The 14,256-nt window shown below is 57.1% G+C and overlaps 4 protein-coding genes across 4 annotated transcripts; 2 read left to right on the forward strand and 2 right to left on the reverse strand.

Moving 5' to 3' along the window:
• Nucleotides 1-1,875: 1,875 nt before the first annotated feature.
• On the forward strand, nt 1,876-3,336 carry BBK36DRAFT_1189167 (hypothetical protein; the record flags this gene model as incomplete). The annotated part of the gene is made up of 2 exons (XM_024896611.1): nt 1,876-2,118; nt 2,449-3,336. The coding sequence occupies 2 exons, from the start codon at nt 1,876-1,878 to the stop codon at nt 3,334-3,336; spliced, it is 1,131 nt and encodes a 376-aa protein (XP_024753312.1).
• Nucleotides 3,337-3,508: 172 nt separating this feature from the next.
• On the reverse strand, nt 3,509-4,225 carry BBK36DRAFT_1109556 (hypothetical protein; the record flags this gene model as incomplete). The annotated part of the gene is made up of 1 exon (XM_024889491.1): nt 3,509-4,225. One exon carries the CDS (start codon nt 4,223-4,225, stop codon nt 3,509-3,511), a length of 717 nt encoding a protein of 238 aa, XP_024753313.1.
• Nucleotides 4,226-6,151: 1,926 nt separating this feature from the next.
• Nucleotides 6,152-9,760, forward strand: BBK36DRAFT_1166198 (hypothetical protein; the record flags this gene model as incomplete). Its single annotated transcript, XM_024894872.1, has 1 exon — nt 6,152-9,760. The coding sequence occupies one exon, from the start codon at nt 6,152-6,154 to the stop codon at nt 9,758-9,760; it is 3,609 nt and encodes a 1,202-aa protein (XP_024753314.1).
• Nucleotides 9,761-11,011: 1,251 nt separating this feature from the next.
• Nucleotides 11,012-13,911, reverse strand: BBK36DRAFT_1156541 (hypothetical protein; the record flags this gene model as incomplete). The annotated part of the gene is made up of 2 exons (XM_024893936.1): nt 11,012-13,605; nt 13,701-13,911. The coding sequence occupies 2 exons, from the start codon at nt 13,909-13,911 to the stop codon at nt 11,012-11,014; spliced, it is 2,805 nt and encodes a 934-aa protein (XP_024753315.1).
• Nucleotides 13,912-14,256: the final 345 nt, after the last annotated feature.

Here is a 14,256-nt window from a genome sequence, read left to right on the forward strand (position 1 = left end):
ACGAGCTGCAGCTTTCTGCATTGCAGTGCGGTGATGGTATCGGTACGAGAGGCCGTGGTGTTTACTTCATTTCGAGATGGTCTCCATCGTTTTGGCTTTCTCAACGTCGAACCGTCAGTCTCTTGAAGATCTCAATATGTCCATTGGGCCCTCCATATTCCACAATAGACCCAGTAGGACAGGCAACTACTAGAAGGCAACCCTAAATCCAAATCCATCGAGTATCAACAACATCACAGCGGATCACGGAGAGACAGGTACGAGTAAAGCCATGCTCCCCTCGGAGAAGAACCGCAAATCCCCCGGGCGGTCAGAGGCCCTTTCTCCACGACGTCGTCTAGACTCTCCTTTCGCCTCACCGCGGGCGGGTACGACGTGCTACCATCGTGGAGAATCATGGCCGGATATCGACATCCGCGCATCGGAGAAAACTTGTGAAATGCAGGTACAGAGTACTAAGGTGATGCTACCTGCACCGGTATCACCTCTACGCTCCGGGCCTCTACCGTACCGCCGCGGCTCTATGTACCTACTACAGTACTAGTGATAGGGTGCAGGCACACTTTTGTTGCCTTTTCTCCACGGACCCTACCAGACAGAATCCGGCGCGAGTCGGTCCCTCCGGTAATGAGCTCCCTGTGCAGAAGGCAAACGGGGCCGATGTTCTAATACTAATTGGGCGGCCCAGAGCGATTTTCTGGTCGGCTTATTCTTAGCCGGGAGCAAGCAAATGCCTCGGTGGAACTCCCGTTGGCCTGACCAGTAGGAATGAAGGGCATCTTTCTTCAGGTTTATCGGTTTTGCTTTCTGGAGAATGATACTAAAAAGCTGACAAGAAGCATCTATCTGGAACTCTGACCCTCTTTCTTGATTCTCCCCTTCTTTGCGACGTTGTCATAAGGGTCTGGGGACGCCGAATCTGGGACGATATCGCTGCGACATTCCCGCTCCGGCAGACAGCCGCATCGAAAGGGCGCGTGTAAGCCGCTGTTGAACGAACCGAACGGTCCGTCTTACGGGTCACGTGACGATGCGCTGGCCGCATTGCCCTGGCCAGTTGATGCGGCGATACGAGACGAACCTTGCAGACAGACGCATCTGCCGCGGAATCGGCATGATGAGACGCAGCTGGCAGGCCTCATGATACACCGCGTCGCAATAAGGCGAGCGACACTACAACGATGGCAGGGTGAGGACGTACGAAGATAGTAGCTCAGGGGGTGATGACAGGCTGCTTTGATATCTTGGGATATCTAGATTCCAGCTACCGCTTCTCCGTGCTTTGCACAGACAAGTAGTACAACGGGCTACCGACGCTAAAGAGGCTGAGGCCGAGGAGAAATCGCAGCATGTCGACACAACATGATGCCCAGAAGAAGCTCAGCACCAGCTCTTCATCGCCTAGCCCGACCCAGCGCATTCTTCCCATTGTTCTCTCGACCACAAAGGAGAACCAGTGAATTTCTGTACTTGGCCCGTCTTTTTTCCATTACTTTCCTGTACAACCGATATCCAAGACCTCTCCAATAGAGACCGCGGAGAAGCTCAGTCGCTGCTCCAAAAGCTGGCACCACGTGAGACAGCTGTCCCTCCGCCGACGTAATGTATCCACGTGAGTCCATGTGCGCTCTTTGATCGCCCACGATTTGCCCAACGCTCGCAGCTCGAGATCCTGCGATGGCCAGGACTAGAGCTACAAATGATGCCTACCTGGATATTCTTTAATCGGTAACCAGAGACGCCGTGGTTTTGTTCTCCCCTAGTGATCCCACCCTGGCCTTCTCTTGTCCTCTCATTCCCTGCACTGAAGCCGTTCTGCCCCCTCTATCCTCACCATCCTCGTGTTGAGCAAGGAAACCCAAGGGAGGCATCAAAATGGCCACCGCCTGGCTGGCCCGAGTGCGGCGCCTCAACGCCCACAACCTGACAACATTCCGAGATGCACCCCTGGCCGAGATATCCGGATCTCTTGGCGATTTGGGCACGCTGCTGCCCCTGATGATTGCCCTCGCGGCCAAGGGGTACATCGACCTGGGCTCGACGCTGGTCTTTTCGGGTTTCTTCAATGTTCTCACCGGAGTCGTCTTTGGCATTCCCTTGCCGGTGCAGCCCATGAAGGTATGAATGACACATATGCGGGGTGGAGCGGGCTCCTCTTCTAGAGCTCAACTATACTCCCGTCGCGGCCACCCAACTCATAGCCTTACATTCATGCTGATCATCTCCGGCAACTAGGCCATTGCCGCAGCTGCCATCTCGGCGCGCGAGAATCCCTCCATGGGCGTCGTCGTCGCTGCCGGGCAATGGGTCGGCGCAGCAGTTCTCGTCATGAGCATCACCGGCCTGCTGCGCGGCGCCGTGGCCTTTGTGCCCATCCCCGTGGTCAAGGGCATCCAGCTCGGGGCGGGCCTCTCCCTCATCATCGGCGCTGGCTCGTCGCTGCTGCAGCCTCTCGGTTGGATCCATCCCGCGCTGGACAACCGCGTCTGGGCCCTGGCGGCCTTCCTTGTTCTCATCTTGACGCAGAACATGCCTCGCTTCCCCTACGCCCTGAGCTTCTTCCTCCTGGCGCTGGTGCTGGCTCTCATCCAGGTGTCGCTCTCCCACCAGAGCTTGCCTTGGTTCCACGTCTGGCAGCCACACTTTGTACTGCCCTCGTGGATTGGCCATGGAGACGCCCCGGCCTTGTGGATGGCAATAGGACAGCTTCCACTGACGACTCTCAACTCCATCATCGCCGTGAGCGCGCTGGCCGCCGATCTGCTGCCCGATCTGCCCGCGCCCTCCGTCACCTCGATAGGTCTGAGCGTGGCGCTCATGAACCTGACCGGAACGTGGTTCGGAGCCATGCCAGTCTGCCACGGCGCCGGAGGACTGGCCGCCCAGTTCCGCTTCGGCGCACGCAGCGGAGCCAGCGTCATCTTCTTGGGCCTCTTGAAGATTGCTCTGGGGCTGCTGTTTGGGGAGACGCTCGTCAACTTGCTGAAGCAGTACCCAAAGGGCTTGCTCGGCGTCATGGTGGTGGCTGCTGGACTGGAGCTGGCCAAGGTCGGCCACACGCTGAACCAGGGTGCGCCTGATCTGTGGCATGTGTCTGTTGGCCAGAGCCATGCCGAAGGCTTGAGAGAGCATCGGCACCTGTCAGACGAAGAGCGTCTCGAGCGATGGACGGTCATGTTGGTGACGACGGCTGGTCTGCTCGCGTTCAGGAATGACGCAGTTGGCTTCTTGGCCGGCATGCTTTGTCACAGCTCGTATAGGCTCTCCGAGAGGTTTCTGGGCTGGAAAAGCCGCCGGTCTATTCTTTCCAGCGAGCGGGCGCCGTTACTACGATGAGCTTGTGCAAACGGAAGAACAAAGGAGGCAATTTTTAAAAAAAGCAGTTTATGATGACTGATGTCTATCAACCTAGATTATACCAACCTGTTGCGTCTAGCCCAATCCTATGCCAGATTTCATATCTCATTCTTCGCCAGCGAAGTATTTTCTCCATTAGATACCGCCAAAATCATGCTGGACTATCCGGAAACAGTTGCTTCGAGAATCTGTGTCCCGGCCAGCCCTTGTAGTGCTCTTCATGCGTCTCCTTGACCTTGCGCAAGAGCAACATCCTGCAAAAGAGAAACAGCCCGCCACACACCGCCAGCGAAGCCCCCTCCGTGATGGCCGTGGTCCTGGCCGTGATGCTCCACGTCCCGTGCTGCTGCGAGTACACGCCAATGAGCGTCGACACCAAGCCAGCCAAGGAGTTGGTCATGCCGGGCAAGAAGAGCTTGTTGACGATCCAGACGTAGTTCTTGGCGTGCAGGATGGTGAGCACGAGCATCCCGATGGCGGAGATGGCGCACATGACGATGGCGATGACGAGCAGCGGGATGTTCTTGATGCTCTTGACGATGAGCTTGGCCGCCTCCTTGGAGAAGGTGTGGTCATCGTCGCCTTGCTTGTCGACGGAGGCCTGCAGGCTGGTGAAGGTGCCGGGGAAGACGAGGAAGCCGGCGAGCAGGAGCCAGACGAAGACGGCGGCGAGGATGTTGTGCAGGAGGGGGATGTCGTCTTGCTGGAGGAGCATCTGGACGTAGCGGGAGTGCTCTGAGCTGGGGTTCTGGACCTGGTTGGGGTCCTTGTTGTTGTTTGCTTTGGGCTTGATGGAGGAGGAGGGCTCGAAGTGGAGATGCCGGTGGTGCTGGCCGGGACGGCGAATCTCGACGTGGATTGTCGGCATCTTTTCGTCTTTGCCACCTCTTCTCCAATGTCCTTTGATGATTACTTGTAAATGGACTGTAAATATGGAATGTTCTTGATGGTGTCGGATATATAGAAACGAAGGCGATGTGGGCAAAAGAATGTCGGCACAATTACTGCTACCGGAGCAAAGCGAAGAAAGAATAACCAGAGAAGAAAAGAAGAAATCAGAGCAGCACCAAAGCCACCAGTCCCACGACTTTATTAGTTCAAGCTGACAGCCTTGAACCTAACAGTCGGAGGCCTTTCCGCGCTTTTCGTTCACCTTTTTGTGTTCTGCCATTGTTCTCAAGGGAGCAATTTGTGGGCTCTTGTGGCCCATTGTCGCGGGCTTTGTCCGATCCTCCTTGCATCGTAGCGCCATCTTCATGCTTGGGAGACGCTGTTCTATTCTATTGAATTATTTTTTTTGTTCTCCTTTGTCTTGTGTTACTGTTTGGGTGCGTGACACGATGGTCGTTGAGTGGATGTGGTGATGTCGTTGCTTGTTACAGTAGCCGCTGGGGAGTTCTGGGCAGGCTATGAGGGTGAGACAGCGAATCAGATGGGCGGCAGAGGGATAAAAATAGGTCTACACGGTACAGGACAGCTGTTTTTGAACGCGAGGAGTAAAGGAACAAAAAAGAAGGAGAGAAGAAAAGTAGTCACGGAGAGATAACGATGCTAATTGCAGTGATTGAAGCCCTACAAGAGGATAAAGATTGCTGGAAGTGTTCATTCAAGAAAGTCCATCGTTACTTGTAGGTACCGCCAAAGCTGGTACACGCAGCAACCTGGAAAACGGAGAACTCGGAGAAAAGCCGTCAGGCATGTACTCTGGCGGCAAGTACCTGATTTTCGCCTTGCATTAGATCGGAGGTCTCGTCATTCCCTTTGCATGAAGAGGAGGGGGCAGCAGTAGTGTAGAGTGCAGGATGCTAAAACAAGGGAGGACTGAGCCGAATTGGACTTGAAGGCCTTCATTTTCTCTCCTATCACGGTGTCTCTGCTTCAATGAGATGACAGGATTTGATATCGTGATGCATACGTAGGTGACAGGGTAGATGGGAATTGTGAAGCCTCGGTATCTCGGAGAGATCGCAATGAAGGTGATTCAATTCATTCACTCATACCTCTAGAGACAGTGATGCATCATCATCTTCAGCATGAGTCATCAGGCAGATACAGCATCATCATCGGTCAAAGTAATGCAGCAAGAGGCAGCGCCGACAGCAACTGCCAAGGTACGGCATCAGGCAACGCGGGGAAGCGACAATCAATCACCGCTTAGACCAAGTCCGAGCAGAAGGAGCCTCTTTGGTTTCCTTGCCGTCTGTTTTTCCAATAATTTTTTCGTACCGGTTGCTCTTAACGGCTAGAGCGAACCCGGAACTGGTGAGGAGGCTCCAGAAGGCCCGCCGCCCAGCCAATCAGCGGCCCGGATCGCGCCTGTGACCCCCCCGGGCAATCGCGCCAGAAAGTTCAAAGCAAAGAAGGATCGCAGCTTTCTCTTGTGACGGGCCCTCGACACCGTTTTCTCGGCCGCCAAACCCGACTGGAAGAGCGACGAGGCTGCCAGAACGACGAACCGCCAGCCTCGCCCAGAGAGAGGGAGAAGAAAGGGCCTTTCTCCTGTCTCCGGTCGACAAGCAGCGCAGCGACTCCCCGCAGCCCTGGCGAACGAGCTGTTGCCCGAGCGAGCGAGCGAGCAGCGATGACTTCGACCGGCGCCCACGACCAGCTCGACGGCCGTCTCGACGATGCCGCACCCATGCCCAAGCCCGACGCCCAGCCCGACCCTGCAGCTGCAGCTTCGACTTCCGCGACGTCGGCGGCTTCGGTAGTTGCAGCTGCTGCAGACGCGGATGCTGCTGCCTCTGCCGCTGCGCAACGACTGCCCGACGACCCCATGCCCGCAGCTGCATCGATGCTGCCCGAGGCCCAGCACCAGCCGGCGCAAGAGCCTCCACGGCAGCCGCAGCTCGAGCTCGAGCAATCCCAGCCTGGAATCTGGGCAGAAGAAGCATCCGTGCCAATTAGCGACAAAGCGACATCATCCGGTCCTCAGCCTGCCTCTGTCGGCGACACGGCGCCTCCTGCAGCCGCAACAACCGCCGCATCATCATCCACATCGGCGCCGTCATCGTCGCTGCCAGCAGATTCTGCTGCGCCCCCACTGCAGGCGCATGCTTTAGAAGAGAACCCAAAAGCTTCAATCGCTGCCGCATCCACCACCACGACGACAACAACGACGCCGCCGCCGCCGCCGCCTCCAACCTTCAACGGTGGAGCCAAGGCCGACAGTGGCTTGGAGCAGTCCGTTACATCAAACGCACACACTTCTGGAATCGGTGACTCTGAGGCGCCGAAAGCCACAATCGAGACTGGGGAACACGGGGGCCAGGACGTTATCATGGCGGACGCTCCCGGAACTACCACGACTGCTGCGGCTGCTGCGACGGGACCATCTCTACCGGCGTCTGTCGTGAACACTGCCCAAGTGACTTCGGCAGGCCAATTCCCATCATCAACGCCATTCACATCACAGCCTGCTGGCATCGACCACCGTCACGCATACATGATGATGGCTCTGGCCTCCATGTCTGCCGCACCGCCCGCCATGTCGCCGCCGCCCACCGTCACTCCCTCTCAGATGACTCTACCCAACCTCGCAGAAGAAGGGTACTTTGGCCTGGGCTCGAACAATAACCTGCGCCAGTCTGACCCCGACATGGGCCTGGAGTCGTTTGCTCGTGTAGAGTTCGCCGACAGTGTCTTTCAGATGACCACTTATGCCGTCATCATCGGCCGTGACCAGCGAGCTTTGGAACAGGCCAGGCGCGATGGGAAACGTGCCGAGGAGTACCAGCGGCGTGTCGAGGAGAACGCGAGTAAAGGCCTTCCTCCGCCATCCCCCATTCCTTTGCCTCAAGACCGTCACAAATTTAGTAAATCGTACGTCAGTGAGGAGGGCGGCATGCTTGGCCCGGAATCAGATAGCGAAGACAACGGGCGTCCGGCGAAGCGGCGCAAGACCAGCACCACAGGATCGTCCCAGCAGAATGAAAACGAGAACGCCCAAGATAACATTATATCAAACCGCCAATACGTCGCTCATACTCCTGGCGCTGCTGCGGTTGACCTGGCATCACTCAGGCCGTCTCCCTGGCATGTTCCTTTCATCGGTATCCACTCTCCCGGCCCCAACATTGCGAGCAAAACAAAGGCTATATCGCGAGAGCATCTCAAGATCGCCTATAACCCGGAGGAGGGCGTATTCGAGGCTATACCCTTGCACAAGAATGGCTTCTTCTGCGAGGACGTGCACTACAAGAGCGAAAAGGTCGTTCTTAGGTGCGGCGATCGCCTTCAGATCAAGGACGTTGGTTTCAGATTCATCATCAACGGCGTAGAGAGGGGGCGGACTGGCGCAGAAGAATATCAAGAAGAGGATGCCACGAAGAAACGCCACGCTCAGGGCGGAAAGAGCATGAGTTTCGACTTTACACAGTCACATGGCAACGGCCAGATTCAAGACACAAGCGATGAGCTGTCAGATGTGGACATCAGCCCAGCGGAGTTGTCCGACTTTGGCGGGGACGATGAGGGCGAAGGCGAAGAAGAAGAAAAGGCCGAGGCTGAACGAGAGGGCGAGGAGGAGGAGGAGGAGGAAGAAGAGGAAGAAGAAGGCGACGAGGAAGACGAAGAGGAAGGAGATGCCGACGTGCCAGAAGCATCCATCGAGGGCGACTCTGAAATCAAGGACGAAGGAGAAGCGAATCACGACCTCTCGATGCCCGAGATACCGAGGAAGAGGGGACCCGGCAGACCACCCAAGAACGGCATCATGTCGAAGAGAGAGCAGCGTTTGCTGAAGAAGCAGCAGCAAGAAATGGCAAAGAAGACACTGCCTCAAGCGCCGCCGGTCGAGCCGCCTATCAAGCGCAAAGTCGGCCGGCCGAGGAAACACCCACTGCCGGAAGACGGGGTGGATCGGCCCGAGAAGCGCAAATACAAGCCTAGGAAGCCCAAGAATGAAGACGGCGCCGAAGGCTCCGATGCCGAGAGACGAGCGAGGGAGAAGAAGGAGAAGAAGGCACGGCCCAAGTCGCCTCCTCTGGAACTCAAGATTGAGGACTACACCGAGGAGCAGCTCCAGAAGCCGAATAAGAACTACGGTGTGCTTATTGACGAAACATTGACGGCGGCTGGCCCTGACGGTCTCACGTTGAAGCAGATTTACAAGAGAATCTGCCAAAGATACCCGTGGTTTTATTTCCACACCGAGACAAAGGGCTGGGAGAGTAGCGTACGCCATAATCTGATTGGGAACGAGGCGTTTAGGAAGGATGAAACGACGAACCTGTGGTCTCGGGTGCCCGGTGTTGAGCTGGATGCTGGTAAGAAGCGCAAAGCATCCTCCCCGGACCGAGGACTGGCGGCTGCGCAGGCCTATGGACACTACTCGTATCCCTACGCCGCTCAGCACATGGCCCCTGGAGCGCATCCTGGTTACCCCCCAGGCCAGGCACAAGCTCCCGCGTATCAAGCTCCCGCATATGCGGCGCAGCCGCCTAGCCACGCAGCGCGTCCAACGCCGTATGGCCCATCACAATCACCCCCTGTCCATCAACCGGTTCAGCCAGCCGTGGGCGCTCCGCCTCCGGCTCCAGCCCCGATCCAGCTGCCAGGATACGGTCCCCCGGCAGCCCCGGCTCGCCCCCAGCTCGGGGTACCCCAGCCCGCATCCTACAGCTCGCCCTACGCTTCGAGGCCGCCTCCCATGGCAACCCCAGCCGTCAAGGCCGAGGACAGCGGCGCCGGCGTACCGGCTGCGGCTGCTGTTGGCCCTGTCCAGCAGTCACCCCGACCAACCATTTCGCCCGCCGCTACCGCTACGGAGCCAAAGGCGGCTGCTCCAGGGGCCGCACCGGCAGCGCAAAAGACGACGGTGCAAGCCGCCGCTCACCCGCCGCAGCCTCGACCACAGGCGGCGCCTGCTCGGCCGATCATCGAGCCTCGTCTTCTTAGCGCAGTCGTCGGCCTCAAAAACGGCCTCGTGGACAATCTCAAAAAGGCTGGCAATCCCAAGGCCGAGGCCATTGTCATGTCGGCCCTGAATAGGTGCATTGGGCTCAAGAAGGAAGCGACTGAAAACGACAAGATGGAGGCGATCTGCATCAAGGGAATCCGGCAGGTCATCGATGGCTTCACCAAGGGCAAGAGTCCCACGCCCGGAAGCTCCACCTCGCTGCCTACAGATACGCCGCCTGTCTTCGAGCCCAAGGTACTGGCTGCGCTGAACGGGCTCAAGGACGCCTCTGTCAATGCCATCAAGGGAGGTCTGGGAGAGGCCAAGGCTGAGGCTGTGACCCTGTCCGCCATTGACCGGGTGATTGGCCTCGCCGATGCAAGCATCATGCCCAAGGCGGCCGAGGGCGAGCCGGCGAGCAACTTTGAGGGGGTGGAGCAGCATCTCATGAAGTCGATCCGGCAGCTCCTCCAGGGCATGAATCAGAAGCTACAGGGCGACTGATTGGACCTTAGGTGTGGTATGGCGATGGCAATGACGGCCAGAAGGGTTGCCAGATTTCATGAACTGAGCATTTGTATCACGGTTTTGTAATCCGTTGCAAAGAGGGCTGGAGTATCAGAACTACCGGGGCGTTTGGGCCACTCGATGGAAGGACTGCCACAGGTGTAACACATGTTTTGACGTCTTTGTCTACGGCTACGGCTTGATGCGGGCCGGATATACTATGGTAGCGTTTCTTTAATGACTTGATCATGTTGCCTTGTATGACTGGAATGTGAAGTTTCCAGACTTTGGGAAGGTTGCTTTTGCCAGTCACGTCGATTCTTCTTGGTACCTACCTTTGGTGATGTCTGCCTCCCGCTAGGTAGGTAGTAGTAGAGCATCCACAGCTCTCAGAGATGAACATGTCAACTCGATCGGAGACACTCGGAAGTAATAGAGCATAGGTATTTGCACAATCTACCTGTAGCGTAAGGTAGGTAAGATAATTTGCCTCTCAAGGTGGGATAAAAGTAAGGTCTATTCGGCCAGGGCATTGAGTTAACTCCTCCTCCTCTTCTTCTCTTCTCTGTTTCTTGTCCCACCTCCTTCTCTCACTTCTCTACCTCCCCGCAAGATATTTCGAGCGAAATCAAATTGTCCCAAGTAAGAAAACGCACCTGGAAACTTGATGAAATAAAAGGAAAAAGAAGGAAATTTGAGATCATGATAAAAAAAATAGGCCGTGTTCCTCTACCGAACGAAAACTTGAAAAACACCAGGAAAACGTAAAGCATACCATGACACACACACACACACACACATAGAGATAAAGAGAGGAATTGGAAAGGGGAAAAACAGAAACCAATTATTAGAAATAGTCTTAATAATGACGAAACTCCCCCCAAAGATTAAGAAGAAAAGTGGTAACGGAAAGGGGGTTTTCGAGCTGCATAAGAATTTCTTCATAATCCGATCTTTCTTTCTTGCTTTCTTCTTTCTCATAAGGCGTCCTCTCTCCCTACCTATCAAAAAAGAGCCAGCCAGCCATTTCTCACGTTAAAAAACATTTCTGCGACAGTTTCTCTTTTTCGGTTATCGTTTTTTTTTGTCCACTCCTCATTCTTCTTCTGAAAAGCAATAATGGGTGTCTCCTTTGGCGAATAAAGCATCCCGCGAGTAAAAGCATCCCCCCTGTTCATGATAACGTCCAGACTCCAGCCCCCCCACAATGTCAAATCAAAGCAGAGTCTTCCTCCACCGGAGCGCATTCTACGCGCTCAACGGCGAAAAAGAAGAATCCTTGTCGCCAAAGTTCACGTCCAGCCGAGCCCCGTCAATCTTGAGCGCCGCCAGCTTGTCCACGCCGGACACGCCGCTGTCCGCTTCGCCGTCTACTCCGCCCGCGGTAGCACCCGCGTCCTCAAAGCCCGGGGGCCGGTGGCGCATCTGCTTCGCCTTGGCGAGGGATATCGTCTTCTGCTGGTACGTCGTTGTGATGGGCTGGGTGTCGTCTCGCTCGATGGTCGACTTCATCAGGGCTGCCATCCAGAGGCGGCCCTGCTTCAGGTTGGGCACGGCAAAGTAGTGCACCGTCGGCTTGGTGAAGCTGACGCCCTTGGAAAGGCCTGCTCGCGGCGGCACGAGCTTGAAGATGAACATGGAGTCGTCGCCCTTGGTCAAGCCGTCGTCGCCTGCAGGCGTGTGGCCGCCTGGCATGATGGAACCGCCAGCTGCGCCAGTCAGGGTCGCGTGCAGTCCGGTCAGCCTCTCGTTATCGGCCGGCAGAACGCGGTGGAATGAAATGTCAATCAGGCCCTTTTCCTGATCGTCTTCCTCCGAGTAGTAGTAAGCAAGTCGGCGTCCCTTGAGAACAAAGAATCGAGGCTTCCAGGTGGTCATCAGGTTGGAGCTCTTCTTCTTCATCCAGCCGTAGTAATCCGCATCCTTCATGGCCACCTGCGGCGGGATCTTCAACAAGCCTTGCGTATAGGCACTCGTTTCCTTCTTGCCCTTCTTCCCACCCTTCTTGTTGGCGGGAGCCGTCGCCGTGACGGGGCTCTTGAGGGCTTCGTGTGAATCAAGTTCCAGGCTTTGCCCTGCCGAAGCGGTGCTGGATCCCGTTCGCACCGGTGAGGGCATGGGCGGCTCAGTCGTCGAGAGGTCGGCCGATCCGCTGCCCTTGGATCTCTCAAAGGTAAGCTTGTCGGAGATGGCTCGCATAGCGGGCCGCGTGGCTTTGCCAACAGGTTTAGTCACCGACGAGAGCCAGTCGGCGCTGAGGCCCTGGCCTTTGGCGACGACTGGCGACGCCTCCGATTGGGCAGGGTTCATCATGGTATCCAGGTTGGTCACGGCCGGCGCCGGTCCATCCTTGGCCGGGGGCGGCGGGCGGACAGAGTCGGTCGTGTTGGTGGAGGCGTTCCGCCTGTGGGGGCTCGCCTGGATGCCGTAGTACTTCTGGGCGGCCGACGGCGCTCCGTCCCGGAAAGAGTCGACGCTACCGTATCTCGAATGCCGGGAGAGGGCCGTTGCGCTGCGCACTCTCTGCTCGTCGGCGTAGCTCTGCTCGGTCCCGTGGTTAGCGCTCTCACGTTTCCGCAGAACATTGCGCCCCTTTCTATATACCTCGGTGCCGGAGAAGTAGCCCCGGTCCAGCTCGACGGCGGAGTCCTGCAGCTCGGGGTCGGAGGTGCCTAGCATTTCCTGCAGTCCCGTGGAGGAGAGCGGCCGTTGAGAGGTCTGCGAGACAGCGCCGCCCAGGGTCCAGTTTCGATCAAAAGAGGGCTGTTTCTTATGCACGCCATCACCCACGGACAGGTTTGCGTTGGCCGATACCTTGGGCACCGTTGCATTGGAGCCTGGGAGGCGGAATTCGGTCGAGGAGTGGCGTCGTGAGTGGTTGAGGTCTCGGATGGACGCCGCAGAAGGGCGCTTGACGTGTGTACGCGACGGGCTCTCCTGAGAGCCGTTTGTTGGGGTTATATGTGCGGCTGGAGAGGCCTTGTTAGATGACTGAGCCAGGGACAGGCGCCTAGCCTGCACAGAGGTGGGTCGTGATGATATTGAGTTCCCTGTCAGGGTGCTCGTTCGGCTTCTCGTCCGTTTCGCATCTTCGGATCCGCCATCGCTGCCGCGCGTGTGCGTGGCGCGCCGGGTATCTGGCTCATCACCGGCAACCATGTCTTGAAGGGCCTTAATCTTCTGCCACGTTTTCAAGCGCCGGCCCACGGACCCCAGATCGAAATCCTTAATGAACAGGGAGCTCTGGTCCATGCTTAGCAACACCTCACCCGAAATTTCCTGGTCCCTGAACACTTCGCAATGGTGCTTCTCCACGCCTTCGGTAAAGAGATACTCGGCCACGTCGTCTGGGGACCAAGCCTCCACCTCGGCGCGACTGTGTTCGGCCTCCTCCTCTTCGTCCGTTTCTTCGCCCTGGATGTACGACATTCGGTGGTCAATCGCAACGCTGTACTCGCTGCCAGAGTCTGTAGCGGCTGTGTTGCCAGCACTGGTGCCGGGTGGTGACTGCAGGTGGGTGATGTGCTCGTTGATGACGTTGAGGGTTTCGCTAAGAAACTCGTCCTGTCCGCTGTTGTCCAGAGCGGAAACGGGGGATCCTGTGCCACCCAGGCCAGACACGGGAGCTGACTCGGCGCCCATCAAATGCGCTGGCATAGCAGAAGGCGATGCGATTGAGGAGAGGGGCATGGCAGATGAGCTGGCGGCAGGATGAGCAATCGGGGTGGCCTGGAGGGATGCCTCTTGAGTGACTTCTACCAGGGGAGAGAGCGGCTGTGAAGACATGAAAGCAGGGGTCGAGGCAGGGTTCGAGACGGCTCTTGGGGTCGGTCGGGTATAGACTATGATAGCGAGCGAAATAGCAGAGATTAGCGGAGGTCTGCTGGATACCGCATACTGCTCGATGCAATTGATCGTGGTGTTGAGCGCTACTCACCTTCAGGGAAGAGACCGGTGTTGTTGTTCGTCATGTGGCGGCCGAGAAACCAGCCGTCTCCAAACTCGTCGTCTCGTTCTAGCAATTCCACGCGGTCCCCCTTCTTAAGGCTCAGCTCATCTGAGCTGCGGGCAATAAAGTCGTGGATCACCATTAAGAGGTCGCCCACGTCGGGCCGGACAGCCCCGTCGTTTGCTGCTCGCGACGCCATTGTGCTCGACGCCCCGTGTGTTTATATACGAAGCAAACCAAAGAGCAACCCTAGAAACAAGTTGTTGTCGTTTAAGCCAAGCAAAGGGTGACGATGCCGTCAGGATGCAGGGCTAGGAGCGGTTGGTCCCGAAGAGCGACAACGGCTGGGCGCGGGAAAGCGGGCGGGAGGGATATCGATGCCGTGAGCGGATGCGTCTCGGATGTGCTGTAGGCCAAGATACTGCTGCTTTCATCAACGCCGTGAAGCGACAACGGCCATGAGTGATCTTTGCCCAGACGGATCAAATCCCGGGGGGGGGAGCACGAGGGAGCAGGAGGGCGGTCGAGCCCTTGTCAGGCTGGT

The sequence above is a fragment of the Trichoderma citrinoviride genome, assembly GCF_003025115.1.
Source record: "Trichoderma citrinoviride strain TUCIM 6016 unplaced genomic scaffold BBK36scaffold_2, whole genome shotgun sequence".
NCBI classification, from domain to species: Eukaryota; Fungi; Ascomycota; class Sordariomycetes; order Hypocreales; family Hypocreaceae; genus Trichoderma; species Trichoderma citrinoviride.